The sequence below is a fragment of the Sprattus sprattus genome (genome assembly GCF_963457725.1).
Source record: "Sprattus sprattus genome assembly, chromosome: 8".
NCBI lineage: Eukaryota > Metazoa > Chordata > Actinopteri > Clupeiformes > Clupeidae > Sprattus > Sprattus sprattus.
Window position 1 is genome coordinate 16,571,044 of NC_137927.1, and position 18,890 is coordinate 16,589,933.

The window sequence follows — 18,890 nt, forward strand, 5'->3', positions numbered from 1 at the left end:
CGTTTGGGGCAGATTTTTTACCAACATTGTTAGCCTCCATTGAAGAGCTACTGTGGAATAAAATTAACTCAGTTAATAATGAACATTAATTACTGGATGATGTGTTCTTACTCAGTATAATATGTGTGTTCATTGCAATAACTGAAAATGTGTCTTCATTGGTTAAGTTCAATTAATCTAAGTAATGGACCCAGTGTCAACTGTGGAAGGTTGTTTCCTAATAAAGGTATGTTCGTGGTCACGCCTTCTGTGTGTTTACGCCTCGAAAAGTGGGAGGACTTGAACATTATCCTTACTCAACACCAAGATGGCGAGGAAACGATTACGTAAAAAGCAGTAGGCAAATACACATCAAAGATACATGGATTTTATATAGAGTTCATAATCAAACGTCTACTTGACAGTGGCAGCGTTGAACAGTAACAGGTACCAGTTCAAATCTAACATTTTACTACCATCGTAGCTCCCAACAATCTAGTCGATTCAATGAAATAGGTAGGCTGCATGTGATTGACATATCCGTTATAGTTCCTCATTGTATTGTAGCCATGGATATAACTTTATATTTACGACCAGGATAGTTCACGATTGTTTAATATGCGTTTGTGGCACGTTCTTTGATTGCAACAACGACACATTTGACCAGAAAGTTACTTTGAATCGCCAAGCAGCTATGTTGCCTCTGGGTCGAAGGGCAACAAGTTGCCGAGTTCAGTTCACTATTGACGCTGTAATGCTTACCTTTCCCTTACATTTATGCACTGTCATTATGAATGGTACACATTGCAGTTGTGTATTCATGTTATGACTAAAGACGCTTAGAATGTGTTAATCAAACTGCCTTTAACAGCCTTACGTCAAGCTGACAGCAGAATAAACCTTGCTGTTTGATTTATTTTGAACGAAAGGAAGGGGTTCAGAAAAGGATTACATTTGAATTTGGCACACACTCCAGGAAGAGTAAGAGATGGAGTCGAACACACGGAGGAAGAAGATGGATTCTCTGGCCGGCATAAATAGGCAGAGGGTGATTCTTGTCACTTACCTGATAGCCGCAATAGACATCACATGTATGTTTGTGCAGTTTTCTATAACACCAGTAAGTATATAATGTCACGCAGCTTCATCACATTTAATTGTTGCAACATGGTGATTTGCACTGACTCGTGTGTTGCCTTTTGTGAAATTGTAAACTAAATGAAAGCTTAAACCCATCTTCACTTCTGTACAGTATTTGGCCAAGAGGCTCGGTTTTGACACCCTGTGGTTTGGCTATCTCCAAACAACAGTAGGAGTTATTCAGCTCCTTGGAGGCCCTGTATTTGGCAGGTGTGTAAATCTCATATTTATGTTCTCGCTGAGCTGTAAATCAAAGCCAAACGTAATGAGAGACTGAAGTTCAAGTGAATTCAATTTATTTCCAGTGTAATTGACTTAGGGCTGAGTGTCTGCTGCATGCATGCAGGACAGTCTTTGGTCATTCACAGCCTCATGTGCACTGTAGTCACTCAATTCATTCATAGGCACCGCTAATGTTGCCCATGTCACCATATTCAGAATTATCTCACTTCATCAACATTTATTCCAGAGGTCCAGTCCCACACTAAGTAGATGACCTCGTGCAAAAATGTGCTGTCTACAAAATTGTCTATGTTAAACTGCTCTGGATGGTGTCTCTTTACTAGATACTACCTAAGTCTTTGTCCTTGGACCCTGGACTCTGTTTCAGATCTTTTACATGATTTAATGTGAAGTTAATGTGTCTAGAGAAAATATGACAGAGGTTTGTGTTGTTTGGCAGGTTTGCTGATATATTTGGGGCACGGGCAGCTCTCTCTATGTCCTGCATGGCGTCTGTTGTCTTCTATGTGCTGCTGTCTTTGACTGACAGCACTGCAATGCTCTTCATTCACAAGCTCCCTACAGTGGCCATGCATGTCTTACCAGGTGATGCTCATGCAAAAAAAAATGCAAAACTGTGCACTGTACTAAATTATGTAATGTTTCATGTCAAATGATGAAGTGCATGTTCATTGCATGCAATGTTTGACAACAGAGAATATTTAGGGATTCATTATTATAGTCTAAGTGTTCTCTTAGCTGAATGTGCTAATGTGTCACAAAAGTGTATTGGAGATATTAGAATATGACTAAAGTTATCAGCAGGGTTACCTGCTCACACTAGAAATTTGTCATGTGGACTGTTTTAGTCTGGCGTGACTATTCTGTGTCTTTTATATCTCATCATTATATCTCATCATTTTTATCAGTCTTCTCATTTTTTTCTATTTGCTTCTTCCTTTATTGGATCTGTTTTTGTAGCCTTTGTGAAACTGGATCCATGTCCATACATTTCCATGTAATTTTATTCTAAATTTTACTTTCAAAATGGTTTTATGCAAAAATTCTGCTGTCATATTAGGCCTCTGCCTTGAGTATCTATCGTGCAGAATTACTGAATAAAGATAAAGAAAAAAGTTTCATTATCAGGCTACTATAATGACGTAGTACATTTGCTGAAGGTTGGTGAAATGTCTTTGAAGTCAAGGCATTGCTCCTTTGGAGCAGACAGAGATATACACATTTAGTTTTGTTGCCCTTAGTGGCATCACAGTTGTACTACATACTGTTTTGTGTTTACTATACTGGCAGTGTTACAGTCCTGTTTAATCCTAATCTTAGTCCTACTGTTTTGTGTTTACTATACTGGCAGTGTTACAGTCCTGTTTAATCCTACTCTTAGTCCCACTGTTTTGTGTTTACTATACTGGCAGTGTTACAGTCCTGTTTAATCATCATCTTAGTCCTACTGTTTTGCAGGGACTCAGATGGTGGTGGCTGACCTCACTGAGCCCGGCAAGAGGGCTGATGCTCTGGCCAAACTGGGTCTGTGCTTTGGCATAGGGATGATCACAGGTTCCTCTCTAGGGGGCACCCTCAGCACACGCTATGGGTAAGCTGGAACGCAGTGCGTGATGACATAACGCTGTCAGTGCCTCTGCATTTTAAGTAATCATATTGTGATTGTGGCGGTGGAAGGTGGTAGGTCATTTTCTAGCATCCAACTGGTAAGGTTTCTTGTGTCTCATAAATAGAAATGAGAAGGAAGCCCGATAAAAGCTAGCTTTCTAGGTTGAATGGCTAGCAATGCAATTAAGGGCTATAAACTATGAGTGATGGCTTAAATGTTTAATGGTCTAAAGAGGAAGTATGCAAACACGGTAATAGGAGTGGCACTTTTCCGCTTGGTATAGGGATGGACCATGGGAATTTCTGGCCAACACATATGAGTCTGTAGGTAAGCTATATTAACGGACTTTTGTCCAAATTTCACGGACAATTTGGAATGCAATGTGCCTCTCCATTTGAAGGGTATGTGGATTTCTGAGTAAAAGTTGCCTAACTACAAAATACAAATAAGAATGGAAACCGCCCCAAGAAACAGTAGATCCAAAGGAAATGTTTAAGTAGATTGATGAAGATTAATGAATTCTGGAGCTTCAAATACTATTACATAAACAGCACAAGAAATTATTCTACAGCCTTTTTGGTAGGTCAGTATAAAGTGTTGAGTATTTTAAGTCTCCAGTAGAGGGCAGCTTTGTGTTAATATAGAGATGGACATCTGAGCACTAAACCCCAGACAAAACCAACACACTCTTAACACTCCTTAACACTCCTTTATAAAGAACTGTATCAAAGTAGATCTAATGCATTTATATCTACAAACAGCCTATGATGGCTTTTGTTAATCTAGCACATGTATCATTACAGTTACCTGGTGCATGTTGAGAAAATGAATTATTTTAAGAATCTATCAGTCATTAGTCATTTTCATATGTAAGCAGCTGACTTGAAACACTTATGCTTCTGACCATTCAAGGTCAACTATTCAAAGCATTTACACACACAAAAAAACACCAAGTAAGTTAGTGTTCAGTGTGTTTGATTTGTAGTTCTAGGCTCCAATAAAATCTAAACAGAGATGACACCAGAGGTGCTGTAGGATCATCTGTAATCCCAGCAATAAACTCCTTCATTTTGCAAACACGTCTGTCGCGGTGAATCGCTGGTGTTTTCCTTCTCTCCAGTTTCAGGTTTAACCAGGTTGGCTCTTCACCTTTGCCTCTGTCTCCTTCTTTCTTTCTCTCTTTCACTCAGAATTCACAGCAAAGGGAATCTTTGGTAACACTTAACTTAAACCCGGTATCAATCAAGCCTTGTAAACACATATATAAATATCACATATGGCTCCATAAAGAGCATTTGGTGAATAAACAGCTTCTTACATAGGGGCCAAGATGTCATGGGTGCCATTTTTTAAGAAGTAAAATAAGCTTTATTGTGCATTCTGATACTTTAACATTACTTTAACATCGCAACGTTTTATGAGTGCAGTCATTAGATAAGATAAGATAAACTTGTATTAATCCCTGTAGGGAAATTCAGGTGTATTACTACGTATTTATAGTTATATAGACCTAGGTCAATCATTATAAAGAATTATGATAACCATTTAATGTGTTGCTAATGATCTAAGGAAAGTGGAATTTAGCCAAGTGTTACCAAATCTTTTATTCCAGGCAGAATTTTACTTGGTTCATTTGTCAAGCAAAACAGTGAAACTGTGAATTTTTTGGACTGTTCTCCCATAGAGCCGGTTTTTGCCATAATGTCTTTCCCCATTCTATGGTATTGTGTGCTTGTTATTAATGATGTAGTCAGTGGTCCTCTGAGAGGAAGTTTTAGGGTTTACCGCCATGAAGGAGTGATGTCCTTTCCTTGTGTTTAGTCACTGGAGAAACCACTGGTAATCCCATTTTCATAGACACAGCTCAGCTTTTCCAAAACACAACTCAAGGAGAATTTTACACATCCTTCCACATGGAGTTTAACAATTTCCATAGTCTGTCATGTTTTCTTGTCATAAATGGATAGTAATATACATAGTGAGCATCAGAGTGCACTCATGCAGAGCTGTTCAAACATACAGTGTTTCAGTGTTTTGCCTGACGACTGATGACTCATGCCTCAAAGCTGGATCTGCAACTACGTATACCCCTCAATCAAGGCACACGTTCAGGACACACACATTGCCCTGTGTGTTTACACAGTCCAACGTGTATATAATGTTGAGGCTTGGGAAGTCCCTGTGTAGTACGTAAACACTCTCTTGAGAACATACACATTTCCGACAAATGTCATTTTTGACGAATGCTACACTCGCAAAGCGCTCCAGAGGTGGAAGCCTACACATACTTACACTTCAGTGAGCCATGGCTAACAACAAGCGATTTCATATGATTAACAAAAATACAGTACCTGAACAGGAACTTAGGAAGATAAGCAGTACAAGATGAATATTTGTCTTGATGATGTAATGATAAAATTAGGAGGTTTCATTACTGTACAGTGTGTTTTGAAAGAGTTTGTAGGTTCTTATGTGCTTGTTTTACATGCCAAGATATAATGGATTGTTTGTTTTAAAAATGTACAACTAGTAGAGGTGGTTTCTTTCCAGTAGACCTATATGAGTGTGTATTTGTATGTGTCCTTGCCTGTGCGAGTATGTGTGTTAATGTGTGTGTGTGTGTGTGTGTGTGTGTGTGTGTGTGTGTGTGAAATTGTTAAATCTGGGAGTGTTCTGTTTGATCTGCCTCTGGCTTTGTGGTGAAGCGCCACAACCCATGGAAAGCCACCTGCACACTGACCTCCCCTGCTCAGTCAGAGGGGCAGGGTTCAACTGCAGCTGTAAAGATAAACCCACGACAATCCACTGGATACTCCTTCTCTGTTTGTGTGTGTGTGTGTGTGTGTGTGTGTGTCCAAGCACACACAAAGCTTTTGTCCTCAGCGTCTGATAAGGTCAAACGGAAGCCGCGATCCCAGTGTCCAAATAAGGCCTGTGGTAGAAGGGTTCTTCCCCTAAACAGTCTTTTCATTCCAGCAGTGTGTTGATTCCATTTCATTCATTTGTGTGTGGTCTGCATGTGCTACCATGTTTTTTTCCAAGTTCCCAATTAGTTTTTATGGCCTCCTCGTGTCACTCAGATGAACTCATGTGTGTTCTAAGATAATGCTTCCTTTGCCCAGAATGCCTCAGGGGACACTGGTGTCCCGTCATCAGTAAATTAGCGGTTGGTGGGGGGTGTGAGGGGGGGGGGGGTCAGATCGGGGCTCAGGGTCTGGAGTGAGTGTCGCCAGAGAGCTGGAGAGCCATGGTGACAATCCGGCAGGGCCCAGTCAGCCTGACTCCGGCTCAGGCCCCGCACAGGTCAGAGGTCTGCAGGGGCTGTCTGCGCTCTGATCCTGCCAGCCTGACAGGGGACCCTTACACAGCAAAACACACACACAAAGTACACACATAGAGAGAGACATTTACACACAACAAACACAAGTACTCTCACACACAAACACATACACACACACACACACACACACACACACACACACACAGAATACAACACACAACACACTTTAGTTGGCTATACAGACTAATCACACACAAACCTGCACTGTCATAACTTTCGGCTGGCCTTGAGCTTTTAAACTCAAAGGCATGCATGTGCTTACTTTTGGCTTGGCTGTCCCATAGCTCCAGGGCCACCTCCAACAGCAATGTTCTCTGATTGATGGGCTCCACAGGAGGAAGGCCCCCTTTCCTCCTTTCATTTCCTCTGAATGTGAGGGGATTAGAGCAGGGCTCATTTCTGCTCCCACCATGGGGCTCCTGCTCATTTATCTTGTTTCCATTTCCTGTGTGCAAGAGCAGACTTCATTCATTGTCACCAGCAAACTCAGGTGCACCCATGAGCACACAAAGGTGCGACCAGACCCCTGGGAATGGAGTAATTACCTGTGTGTGTTTGCTGTGTGGTTGTAATAGCGTCTGGCAGAAAGCCTCGGGACTAGTGGCCTTAGGGGGAAGCAGGCAGGGGACAAGTCCCAACACGCCCTGACAAGAGAACAAGACACACAGGCCCGAGCCAAGCTCCCTTTATCACGCAGGGTGCCATAAAAAGAGATCTTTTCTTCATGTGGCTTTTTTTCTGGGCTCTGTGGTGACCTCTAAGGATATGACTTGATTTGAATTTTGTTCCGGTGTCATTGAAAAGGAAGGATTGGCTCACACAGCGGAATTGGGGAAAAAGCTGAGCCGAAATAGTGTCCTTTTGAGCTCTGTTTTATGTCTTTCACATTCACATCCATTGGAAATCTCTTGTAGGATCAGGAAGAGAAAGCCTATTTAGAATTCTGTGTAAATATTTTAGGCATGTTTGAGGACTGGATCACCTCATTTTCTTTACCCATTAGAGTAGGAGAATACAGTAGAGCTGGCTGATGCTATTTGGATTCAGCAGTATGCATTCACTATTCAGCAGTATGTGTGTGTGTGTGTGTGTGTGTGTGTGTGTGTGTGAGTGTGTGTGTGTGTGTGTGTGTGTGTGTGTGTGTGTGTGTGTGTGTGTGTGTGTGTGAGTGTCTGTGTGTGTGTGTATGTGTGTGTGTGTGTGTGTGTGTGTGTGTGTGTGTGTGTGTGTGTGTGTGTGTCTGTGTGTGTCTTTGTGTGTGTGTGTCTGTGTGTGTGTTTGTGTGTGTGTGTTTGTTTGTTTGTGTGTGTGTGTGTGTGTGTGTGTGTGTTTGTAGGGTGGAAGCGGTTGTAGGGCACTTCTCATTGCCTCTTCTAATCCTTTGTTTCTCCTCCCTGTCAGCGCTGGCCTTCCTCACTTCGCCCCCGTCTCTCCGATCCTGTACATTAAGTGGAGCTAACGTCAACAGGAGACATTTTTCCTGATCTCCTTTTTGTGTGTGCATAGTGTGTTTCAAAGTTTGTGCGCAAATTAATTTTCACAATTTGTCACATTAACCCACACACAAACACAGGCACCTACGAGCACGCACACACACACTATCAGACACACACACACACACACACACACACACACACACACACACACACCGGATACTTGCACACTCCCTCTTGCACACCCTCTCACACAGACATGCAAGTTGACACACCGACACACACTCGTGGGCAGGCACTTCGGTATCTCCTTACAGTGTCTGTCACTCACAGCTGTCCTGAGTCCATACAGTCACAGTGGTAATGGTTGTGGTATGGGACACAGCTGAGGTGTGTGTGTGTGTGTGTGTGTGTGTGTGTGTGTGTGTGTGTGTGTGTGTGTGTGTGTGTGTGTGTGTGTGTGTGCGTGTGTGTGAGCGCGTGTGGTCATATTGGACTACCAGTGTGTGTGTGTGTGTGTGTCTGGCTGTGGCTACGGCTCCTGTGAGTCATTCCTCAAGCATTCCCATTTCCTCAGTGACGCCCAGAGTGTGTTGATGAAGAAAGGGAATCTGTTTTCCTGACAGGTCCATTAAAAGAAAATCAGAACTGGGTACACAACTACAAACTTTGTCTGTGTATTTCTCTCCCTCTTTCTGTCTGTATCTATGTGTTTGTTCAACAAACCTGAATATCTTATATAATATTTGTACAATCAGATCAGGTTATCAGCATGTTTTAGGGTGTGAAGAATCATCTGGAATGGATTTGGATGTGTTTGGATGTGTGTATATCTTTCAAATCTGTGTTTAGTGTGACAAATGTTGGTACTGTCATGTGTGTTTTACTCTACGCAGTTGGACTTCATGAGTCAGGCTTATTCAACCACGCAACCAAAAAAGTAGATTTTAATGTGGGGATTGGTCTGCCTTCGCTTTCACTGACCTTTTCAACAGACTGTGAGGCGTGGATTTTTGTATTTCTCAATTATTTTTAGTCCCAACGAAACACAAAGGCTTCTTTTCTCAGTCCATCTGCTCCAGGCATTCTTTTGGCAGCGTTTTGAGTGGGTGACTGTACACTGAGTCTTCAGACAGATACTGGGCATATTATACAAATACGCTAGTGTGTATGATTTCTTGCGTGAAAAACGACCATGTTCAACATTTTGTTCCCATTAAATTAGATACTCAGACCTTTATTCTATTTGAGTTCCTCCTGAACAAATTACAGTAGGTCATTATTCATGCCAAGGCTTTGCATTTATGGGGACATATCTCTGCTACTGAATTATTTAAAGAATAATTTGTCATTGTACATCGTTGTACAGTGTGATGTGTTAAATATAACTGTAATGTTAATAGGACTGGCTACATTTCTGTATAAGACAGGTACAAATCTTTAGAGTGCAAGTGTGATTTATTTTTCACAGGGAGACATGTGCTGCTTGTGTGGCTGCTGTCGGGAGTTTTGTCAGCTTGCTGTTGGTTTTGAAGTTCATCCCTAAAGACACCAAAGAACAGCGCGTGCAGGAGCAGAGTGACAGTAAGAACCTGTTCAGCAAGTCTTACTTCAAGCTTTGAGATAGCCCATGATTTTTACAGTGTTTCCACGTGTCTCACCAAGAGGTTAATGACCTGCGTGACTTCATCTGCTTTCAGAGAGCCGCTCACTCTTTAACCTGGGTGACATCACCAGGCTCATGAAGTACCCTGGCGTGGCGAAGACCTTCACAGTCAAAATCACCTCAGGCCTCCCCTCAGGTGACTATAGTCCTCTTGTAAGACGGTGGGCCCCAGACTTACATTATTACACTTAACCATCATGAAATGTTAAATTAACTTTATGAAGTATTCATATACGGTAGGAACTCCATTACAGGGCACAGTGTCTTTAGCTGCTAGATTTTAAAGCACTACTCGATAAGAGAATCTACACATAGGTGTTACAGCATAACAATAACTACTGTTTGGAAAATATAATCAACAAGTGAAAATGCAAATGCAGACATTGGAATTCTTTATTGTATCCAAGTTATTTTTCCATCCAGTGTGAGCCTTCTTTTGGGAAGCCTGACTCAGGCAAGGACATGACAAACATCTGCCAGGGATTTTTTTTTTTTTTACCCCTCCTGCAGCCATGTTTCTTTTGGCAAGACACAACATCACTGGTCCTGTGCCGGAGTGATGGGAATGGCAGAAACAGATTTTCCTCTTCTTTTCTCCACTCGTCTGTTATTCCTGTCTCACCTTTGCACCATATGTCTCCACTGTCTCTTACAAACACACAACCAGTAGGGCCTGAAAAAAAGCCCTTCGTCATAGCAGTGAAGGGCTCTTGAGTTTGTGCGCTAACAGGAAATACCTCAGCCCTCTCCCCTTTTTTCCCCTGGTGTATGTGCTCTTGTCTCCCCATCCTCCCTGACCCCAGTTCCACTAGAAAGAAAACACTCGGGGAGACACACCTAGAGAGCAAACATGGCTTCAGAATAGGGAACTACACATCTGTCATGTGGACGGGGAGCAGCTCCCCAGCCTTACGCTGTTTGGGTGTGTCCTGCCCGCCTCAACTCATTCCAAGTTCCAGGACATTTTTTTTGGGAGGGGGGACAAAAGCCTCCTTATTTGTGTAAGAAGGGAGCTTAATGTTGTAAAAATGTGTTTCTGTTAGTTTTGAGTGTCCACTGTTCCAGCTTCCATTTTTGACTCCTCTTCGTGTGTACTAAATAGTGTGTACTTCCCTATTGTCACTCTTTCTTCCATCTCCCCTAAAACAGGTATCTTTCAAGTCATGTTTTCCATCATCGCCATGAATTTCTTCCAGTTGGCCGCGGAGCAGAATGGCTACCTCATGGCCTACTTTGGCGTTGTGCAGATGGTAAGCAGTGAGGCTCCATCAGAGTGTTCGTCTACTGATGTGGAGGAGCAGGGAATGGCCAGGACATGTTTGAGCTAAGAGAATTGACAGCCAGACATTTCCCCTTGGGTCAGGAGCGTCCCTTCTCGACAATTATTTTGCATGTTGGCCTACACCACATTTTAGGGTTGGGACAAGATTCTTCAGTAGTAAAATCTGCTGAAAATATGCAAACCTCAAGCAGTTTGTAGGGTTATAAAAGGTGGATGATCCCACTTTTGGTTTCACATACTGTATGAGTGGAAATTCTGTCTCCCACTGTAACAGTTTGTGCTGTCAGCAATGGTCATCCATGGCATCCCAGGCTTGTCTGTCAGTCAGGCAGTATTGCAGCGGTTGATATCATTATGATGCAATAACTTGAAACCATAGATCTCATGTGTCCTCTCCTGCATACCACAATTCTCCAGAGTAACTTTTCACCAAGTACAATACCAATGGAGCTACTTATTTAAACTGTATTCAAATATGGTGAAATACTTAAAAAGGCTTTTTGTTCCCTGCGTAGAAATGGCAGTAGAAAGCTATTTTGCTTTTTGCGATTGCAAGTTGTAGCTCTAAACAAATCCGTATTTGAGAATGTTTTACCACAGAATCTAATCTCAGGTCACATGTCTGCACTATGTTACGCTAGTGTTGTGTCCATGCTGGAATTCAGGCCCCTGCCAAGCGTTATAGAAGACAAGAAAGCGCTACTTGTTGTGTCGGGTACTCCCACATTGCTCGTAGCACAGCAGCCTCTGTGAGCACAGAGAGGGAGTTGGATAGGGGGTCCCACTCTCAGACTACAGGGTTTTCACTTTTACTGAACCGTCTTTGTTATCGAAAAGAAAGTACCAAAGATTTCAGCTGAGTTTGAATTCCTTTTAACTGGTGGATAAGCTCACATGAACTTGTTTATGAAATTGTCCTCATGGTATCCTGTGAGCTTTTGTTATACGGCGGTGTTATAATATTGACTGTGGAATGCGAAACCATATTTTTAGCATCCACTTCAGAGTCCACCGGAAGAATGGTTTAGAGGTTCATGCCACTTTACACAAACTCAGTGTTTAACAAGCTATTTCTTAATCTCATGATGTGTTAGCGCATACTTCTAGGATTCTTATGAGACGGGCCTGTTGTTTACCTGTCTCCTCCTCAGTCTGTGTCTTGGCAGTAGCCATGTGTAGTAGCCAAGCCACTCCAACTTAACATAGAGCCTGTATGTACAGACACAGCAGGGGGGAATGGTATTCAGAGCACAAGGCCTCCGTATGAGCAGGCTGAGCAAGTTGTGTAATATTTGACATTAGTTTCGATGTCAGATGAGCTATTTATCTGACACAGTCTTTTCACACACACAGAAGTTTGTGATGTATAAATATATATATTTTTAAAGTGAAATATTTAAAGTAGAGAAGCAGTGAGTCTTGGTTTTAGTACAAGGTACCTTGCACTATTTCCTTTCACAATTACACCCATCTCTGCCTTGTCCTTCTGTATTTGTAAGCACATTGTGTTTGTGCTGAGCTTTAATAGGGAGTAGCGAGTATGGGTTCATTTATTCGGTCTGCTGGCTGAAGTTTACTTTAGTTTGGCTGCTCTCTCTGTTGAATGTCTGCCCATAATGTCTGTTCATAGAGTATGTAGGTGTGGAGTGTTTATGGCAGTCAGAGGATGTAGGGCTGGTGCTGTAAGCGTGCGTAAGCAGCACTCGGCTCTAGGTCATAGGTTTTCTGAATCACACTCCATTCGAACAGGGAAATTAAAATATAAGCTCTCCTGCATAGCTGCTTATGGTATACTGTATATGTTTCTTAATCATGTTATTATGACAATAGGAAAATGTTGTCATGAAAATGTGATGACTTTCGTATGATTACATTTGTGTTATAGAGTAAGGTGGCTACACATTTAGATGGATAAACATAATTCACAATGACATTTCTTTTTCACTGGTTCAGTTCATATAACTTACAGAGTTGAACAGTGTAAAGATTTATTGATGATTAACATGGAAATGAAACTGTATGTGAGGAAGAAAGACACCTAGCTTTCCCAAAGCACTGGGAGAATGTGAGTCATCAGGACCAAAAGTCGCATGAGTCAGGAGACTTCAGAGGGAGCGCAGGTGCCCCAGATATGCACTTGATAAGACTCAGAGTTACACCACTGTGGTAGCAGTAGGACAACAGCCCACAGGGCCAACTCCCAGGCCACTCAGTTTTTACGTCACTGCTCAAGAAAATCCTTCTCTGCACAGCCCTGCCCACCTCCTTTCCTCTAATTCGTACATACACATACATTCACACAAGTGGTCTTTTAGTGCCAGTCTGTGGATTTTCTTTTTCTTTCTTCTTACTTTTTATGTTTTATTTCTGGCCTTTACTCTCAGGACAGTGAAGAGCAGACAGGAAGTGAGTGGGAGAGAATGACATGGGAAGTGGGTTGGAGAAATGACCTCAGGCTGGACTCAAACCTGGGTCCTTGTGGGCACTTGGTGGTGGGTGGTACTGACGTGAGTGCTGCAATACGCTCCCCCCTGGCCCCCGGCTCTCTAATTATGTATACCCATTGATGAGAGTGAGGCGGTCAACAAATAAGAACATCAGTCATTTGTTATGCACTGCTGATAATCGGATGACATTAAATTGACTTGTGAGGACAAAAGTGCATTTAATCCACCACACAGTTTATATTTCAAGGGCTGATATTGTTTCATTGTTGTGTTTTTCTTGTCTTCCCTGTCCTTCAACAGGTCATGCAGGGGGCTGTGATAGGACCCCTCACAGCTAGATACCCAGAGAGCTCTCTGCTGCTCCTTTCTGTTGGTGTAGCCAGCCTGGTGGGTCTGGCCCAGGTAAGGATGTCTGCATCAAGAGGGGGCAGACAGCATAGTGTGTCCATACAGCTACATACATAGGCCTGAGCATGAGCACAAGCAGACTCATTTGTGAGATTAGACCCACCAATGCCTTTAATTACTGTTAGTCACTAATACGAATTAATTGAAGACTGTCTTATAAACTATTAACAATAACTAAGTAATTAAGCTAGCATACACATTAACTCCAGCAGTAGAGGCTTGGGAGTGTAAGTGCCAGTGTGAGCTGCCAGCCCGCTCCCATCTGTGCACAGGAAACTTCATTGACTGGCCCATTCATTTCTTCTGCCCCGTAACCCGAGGGCTCGACCAAAATACAGCATCTGCTCTGTTCTCAGTCCCCAATTCAATTCCATTAAAATTGAATCAAGTGACATTTTTAGAAACTGTGCTGCAAGTGGAGCACATGATGACACAAAGTGCTTTCTGGTGTCAGCGGAACTTTCCTGAGTTTGAGCTTGAACATTCTAATACAATAATGGCACATATTATGCACCCAGTTTTCATTTCAATGTGTACATTGTTGAGCCTAACAGAGCATCCCTACACAAATTGTCTTTGTTTTTCTCTTGTCATGTTCAACAGGCACTTATGGCCAATGTATTCCAGTTCTGTTTCATTGTCGTTCCCATGATGTTCTCCCTCAGCATGTTCAACGTAATCACAGACAGCGTGCTCACAAAGAGTGTGCCCTCAACAGACACAGGTATGGGTGTGTGTAACCCACAGCCATGATATAGCTCAACACTGTGTGTTTGTGTGTGTGTGTGTGTGTGTGTCATGTGAGTATGACTATGTACCTCTCCTCACTCTCTCTAGGCACCATGATGGGGCTGTGTGCTTCAGTGCAGTCCCTCATGCGCACCGTTGGCCCTACAATTGGAGGCTTCCTGTATGAGAACTACGGGGTTCCTTCATTTGGATACATTCAGTGTGCCATAAACGCTGCTGTCTTTATTCTCCTTTTTAAGGACAGGAGATCGGAGAAACACAAAGAGTAATCACTATGTTATATGACAATGCTAACTGTGCCACAGTTGGAGTTGAGGCTGGAAACTCAGGCATTCCATACCGGTAGACTGTGATGATACATGAGATATGTGATGTATGTGTTCAAAGATGATGTGTTTTTCTTACTGATTGCCAAAATCACCAGCCAAAATGATGATATAAATAATAACTTGCACTGTAATTATATGAATGCAATTTGGATTGTAAAACTGTCTTTGTGTTACTTGTTTTTGCACAGACCTGATTGTATTAAAAGCCTACTATATATTCCTCCTATATTAAACACCAAGTATGTTATAAACATTGTATGGATTTGATGAAGTCTTTTGTTAGGAGTGTTTGACAGGTATGTCCAATCTCACCTATGGTTGGTTATGACTGCTGTGTGATGTGTGCAGAATGGCCAGTTTGAGTCTTGAGTGCCGTAAGCATCAAAGGACACACCTGGCAGTCCAAAGCACTTCAGTGCTGGCACAGACACCTTTCAAGGACAACTCTTTACAGTCTTAGTGAGTCAGAGGATGTAGGAAGGAATTAACTGATAAAAGGAGTAAAGTACTCCTTTTCCACTGATAAGATGACTAAACTAAATAGGCAACGATTAAAGTCATAGTTTGTACAAATATTTCCATTTCTGATTCAATTACATAAATACCAAAAGATTTTAAGATAGATGACCTCAGAAAATGAGAACTGCTTTAAAAATGTTCTAGACCAGGTAGGTTTTGTAGAAAAGTCATTTATTTGAATAAATATTTTGAAATATGAAATAAATTAAAACATTGAAATATCATGTGTTAACATGAATGAATAAATAAACATGTGCATGAAAGCTTTCTTTCATTAAATATGTCTTGCTTGTAAACGTGTTCAGCCGCTTCAGTCTATACTGTAGTCTTCAGGCTTTGTGACATGCTGGCGGGCTGTAGCAAGGTCTATTTCGAGTCCCAAACAACAGCTTCTCTGTCCTTCATTCCTTCAATAGTCCTTCATCTTCCCTCAGTAAATCCTTCCTTTGGTCCAACGACTGTCTTCATGGTCTGTACTGGACACATGGAAAATACTGTCAGTCACTAAATTTGTATGCATGTATGAGACCTAAAAAGAACAGTTTTACTAAAATTTCACATTTGCCATTCACATTTTGTGCTTAAACTTGACACAGAAGAACCGCATAATACAGAGTGAACTGGGAATATGATCAATGCAAGAAGACTCACCACTGAAAACTTTTAACTGCCGTTTATGGGTTGCTTATGGAGCTCTCGCCATGTGTCTGTCTTGATGTCCCGGAGATGCATTGTCTGATTCTTGCCGTGACTTGAAGTCCTGAATGGCTTTTCGGTTTTGGAAGTCGATCAGTGCCATCGTGATGACAGCATTCCAACATCCATCCTCGTCCATGCATCTGAAGTCTATCTCTTTGTTGTCAGTGGTGACGATGGTGAAGTAGACGAACTTTCCTGTCCTCTCCACACAGTCAACTTTCTTAATCGCCTGAAATTTCAACTCTTTGCCCTTGGCTTTCTTCTGAGCGTCAGGGTATATGGTCAGACTATCTGGCGTTAATACGCACGTCTTTCTTTTCCAAAACTGAAGCAGATTGTCGCGTCTTTTCTCTAACTCTCCCTCTTTCAAAACGTTTGAGCTAGAAGTCTCGGCAGCAGACATTTTCATTGTTCAAAATAATCAGTTGTGTAGCCAAATAAATGTATGTGGGTAGCACCGCGTGTCTCCGATTACTCGCTTGTCGGCCGCGTGTAGTCCAAATGTTGGCTATGAATGGAAGTCGGAGCTGTAACTTTTTATAGCAAGTGATTGCACCCTTCCCAGCTGACGTCACGCAGGATGGAATGTACGAGAGGGTTGGGTTTCTGAGCCGTGAAGAGTTGAACCAAGCAGCAGGAAAGTGGAAGTTCATCAGAGCAGTTGTTTGAAATGTATTAAGTATGGGCTATTTAATGGCAAGTAGGGGTCAGTGTTAACTTAAGGTAACTTACATACAATACATACATTACACTTTGACAATTTAATTATATTTAACCTGAAAATGCTATGGCCAAAAAGTACATATGGGGAAAGACTATATTTACGATTTTTCAAAGTGAATTATATTTTCATGAGACATTTTTTTAATCCATTGACATTTCTGACTGATACAGCCTGCACATCTTTAAGTGTTCAGGCTGCCATCTACTGCAGAAAGTTGTGACCTTAGTTGTGTTCCCATGATTCACTGCCTGCTACCAAATGTACTCTAAATTATCTGTTTGCTCATATTCACATATTCATAATCACATAGATTTAATTAAATTTAATCCTGGATTATTTAAGAAACAGTTGATAGTTCCATTTGTTATGGTGCATGCCCTATACACTTGCTCAAGTAGCCACTGTCCTGAGGACTTGTTCTTGTTTTAAACTCACAACGGTTTCCCAACACTTTTTTAGTTTATATATGTGTATGTGCACTTGGATGTGTGAGAGTGTGTCAGTATTCTGGTCCTGAGAGTCTGTGACATGGACCTTATCAGAGGTACAGCACTGGGAAATGTAACAGCTCCTTCACTGCCACAGCACCAGCAACACAGAGAGGTCAGGGTGGACTTGAGGAAACTGGACTGGAATAAAAGTGTCTCGGTCCCATTAAAGAAAAGAGATTTTATTGACACAGGAAGTCAGGAGTCATGGCACTCAAACTTTGGTGTGTACTTGCATGTGAGTCAGTGGGAAAGGTTGTTTGCAGATAAGGAGTGGAACAGTTTTGTCTCTAAGGTCATCAAATGTGTGACCATAAGATCTCAATGTGGCACTGAAAGTATATCTGAAACAACTGGAATCCATTGGTTGCGTTGTTTTAGCATGCTCATTTTCTCTTACCTCCCATACATGGGCACTGTTCAGTACAAGGAAGGTGGGATCGATTAATGTAATGTGTGACTGGTATGGGTGTGGAATACATCAATGACGGAAGAGTTCCGACTGATGTTCACTCGACTCACAGAATAAACAAGGGTGTGAAACACATCCTTCACACTTAAATGCAGGCACTTATCTTAAATGCAACTGTTCACTTGTCACACATGCCACAAATCAAATAAGGTTAGAAGAATTCTACCAGAATATGAATTCAAACTCAATCACAAAGTTTAAGTGCAAAGAGGCGATGCTAAACTTTACCTACAACTGTGTAGTTAAATAAGTCGGTTTATAATAACCATAATCTCCCCTTCCAAATGCATAGAAGAATAAAGGTTTGAGACAGGCTTACTGAAATAATAAAAGATCACAGGGCTCTCACAAATTTTTATGGTAACAAACAGATGTGTAATCTAGGAAGAACTGGATGTCAATAAAGTGCCCGCTCTAATCCAGGGTCCTCGCTGTGCTGCATTTCAACAGGCACCCTTTAACAAGAACATACCCTGTGGGAGCCACCATTGTTGTGCATCTAAACATAGAACACAGAGGGGTCTCGTTTTACGGCTCTCCGTTTTCAAATGCACGCCACCCACACGCATGGCATCCCAGTAAATGCCCTTGTGATGGGACATGCCAGGTATTTATGGCATTGTTCAGATAAGTCTCCACTATTTGAGTCAGGCAGAGTTAACCGTGGGAACAAAAGCAGGTGGCACTGAGAGGGCTTGGGGCATGGCTGTGTAAGAACAAGGCCATTGGGGTCACAGTGAAAAAAAAAAAAAAAAACATGGATGTTATGCCTTGCAGAATTTTCTTATATGGCCATAACTTATATTATGCTTGTTCAACAGAGTGGTGTAACTGAGAACTAGAGCAAACAATGGCTCTCTCTCAGGCAATAAGGGGCCTTGGAAATGCTATTTCACACCAGGGTTCAGTCATGTCTTTTTTAAATGAACACAATGCAAAGGAGATTAGGACCCGTTGTTCGTGATATGACAGCTCACGACTCAACACATCAACTTCATCATAAAAATAGTGTCAATAGTCATCACTATGAATACTGCAGCCTGTATGTATGGGAGATTTCGACTGCATTAAAGAGCATCACTGCTGAGACTGATCATCAGCTGTTAAATTCCTCCTCCGGTCTCAGATGGTCAGAGAAGGGCCTCTGCCTACAAACAGAAGGTATGCCCACACACTTGGGCCTTAAATTGTTTAATGACATTCTATTTCTGAAACACTTAAAGAGAAATACACTAGGGTTTATCTTATTTTACTAAGCAAATGTTAGACTTGTTATTCTGAATGTTCATACACATATATTTTGACTAAGAAATATTGGATCATTTTTATTACTGGTCTTCTAGTTCTCATTTAAACTGTTGG

At 41.8% G+C, this 18,890-nt stretch overlaps 2 protein-coding genes across 3 annotated transcripts; one reads left to right on the plus strand and one right to left on the minus strand.

Moving 5' to 3' along the window:
- Nucleotides 1-297: 297 nt before the first annotated feature.
- On the plus strand, nucleotides 298-14,566 carry slc67a1 (solute carrier family 67 member 1; the record flags this gene model as incomplete). The annotated part of the gene is made up of 11 exons (XM_080843514.1): nucleotides 298-426; nucleotides 909-1,099; nucleotides 1,232-1,329; nucleotides 1,802-1,947; nucleotides 2,821-2,953; nucleotides 9,216-9,328; nucleotides 9,445-9,546; nucleotides 10,560-10,660; nucleotides 13,440-13,541; nucleotides 14,151-14,271; nucleotides 14,385-14,566. The coding sequence occupies exons 2-11, from the start codon at nucleotides 968-970 to the stop codon at nucleotides 14,564-14,566; spliced, it is 1,230 nt and encodes a 409-aa protein (XP_080699640.1). The 5' UTR covers nucleotides 298-426; nucleotides 909-967.
- An 870-nt stretch (nucleotides 14,567-15,436) lies between these two features.
- On the minus strand, nucleotides 15,437-16,308 carry LOC308369297 (pleckstrin homology-like domain family A member 2). 2 transcript variants are annotated; one of them, XM_080843668.1, is made up of 2 exons: nucleotides 15,797-16,308; nucleotides 15,437-15,616 (listed from the first exon to the last, which is right to left on the minus strand). In XM_080843668.1, the coding sequence occupies exon 1, from the start codon at nucleotides 16,251-16,253 to the stop codon at nucleotides 15,831-15,833; it is 423 nt and encodes a 140-aa protein (XP_080699794.1). In that variant the 5' UTR covers nucleotides 16,254-16,308; the 3' UTR covers nucleotides 15,437-15,616; nucleotides 15,797-15,830. The 2 variants fall into 2 exon arrangements, with proteins under 2 accessions (XP_080699794.1, XP_080699793.1); XM_080843667.1 differs by having other exon boundaries at nucleotides 15,437-15,621.
- Nucleotides 16,309-18,890: the final 2,582 nt, after the last annotated feature.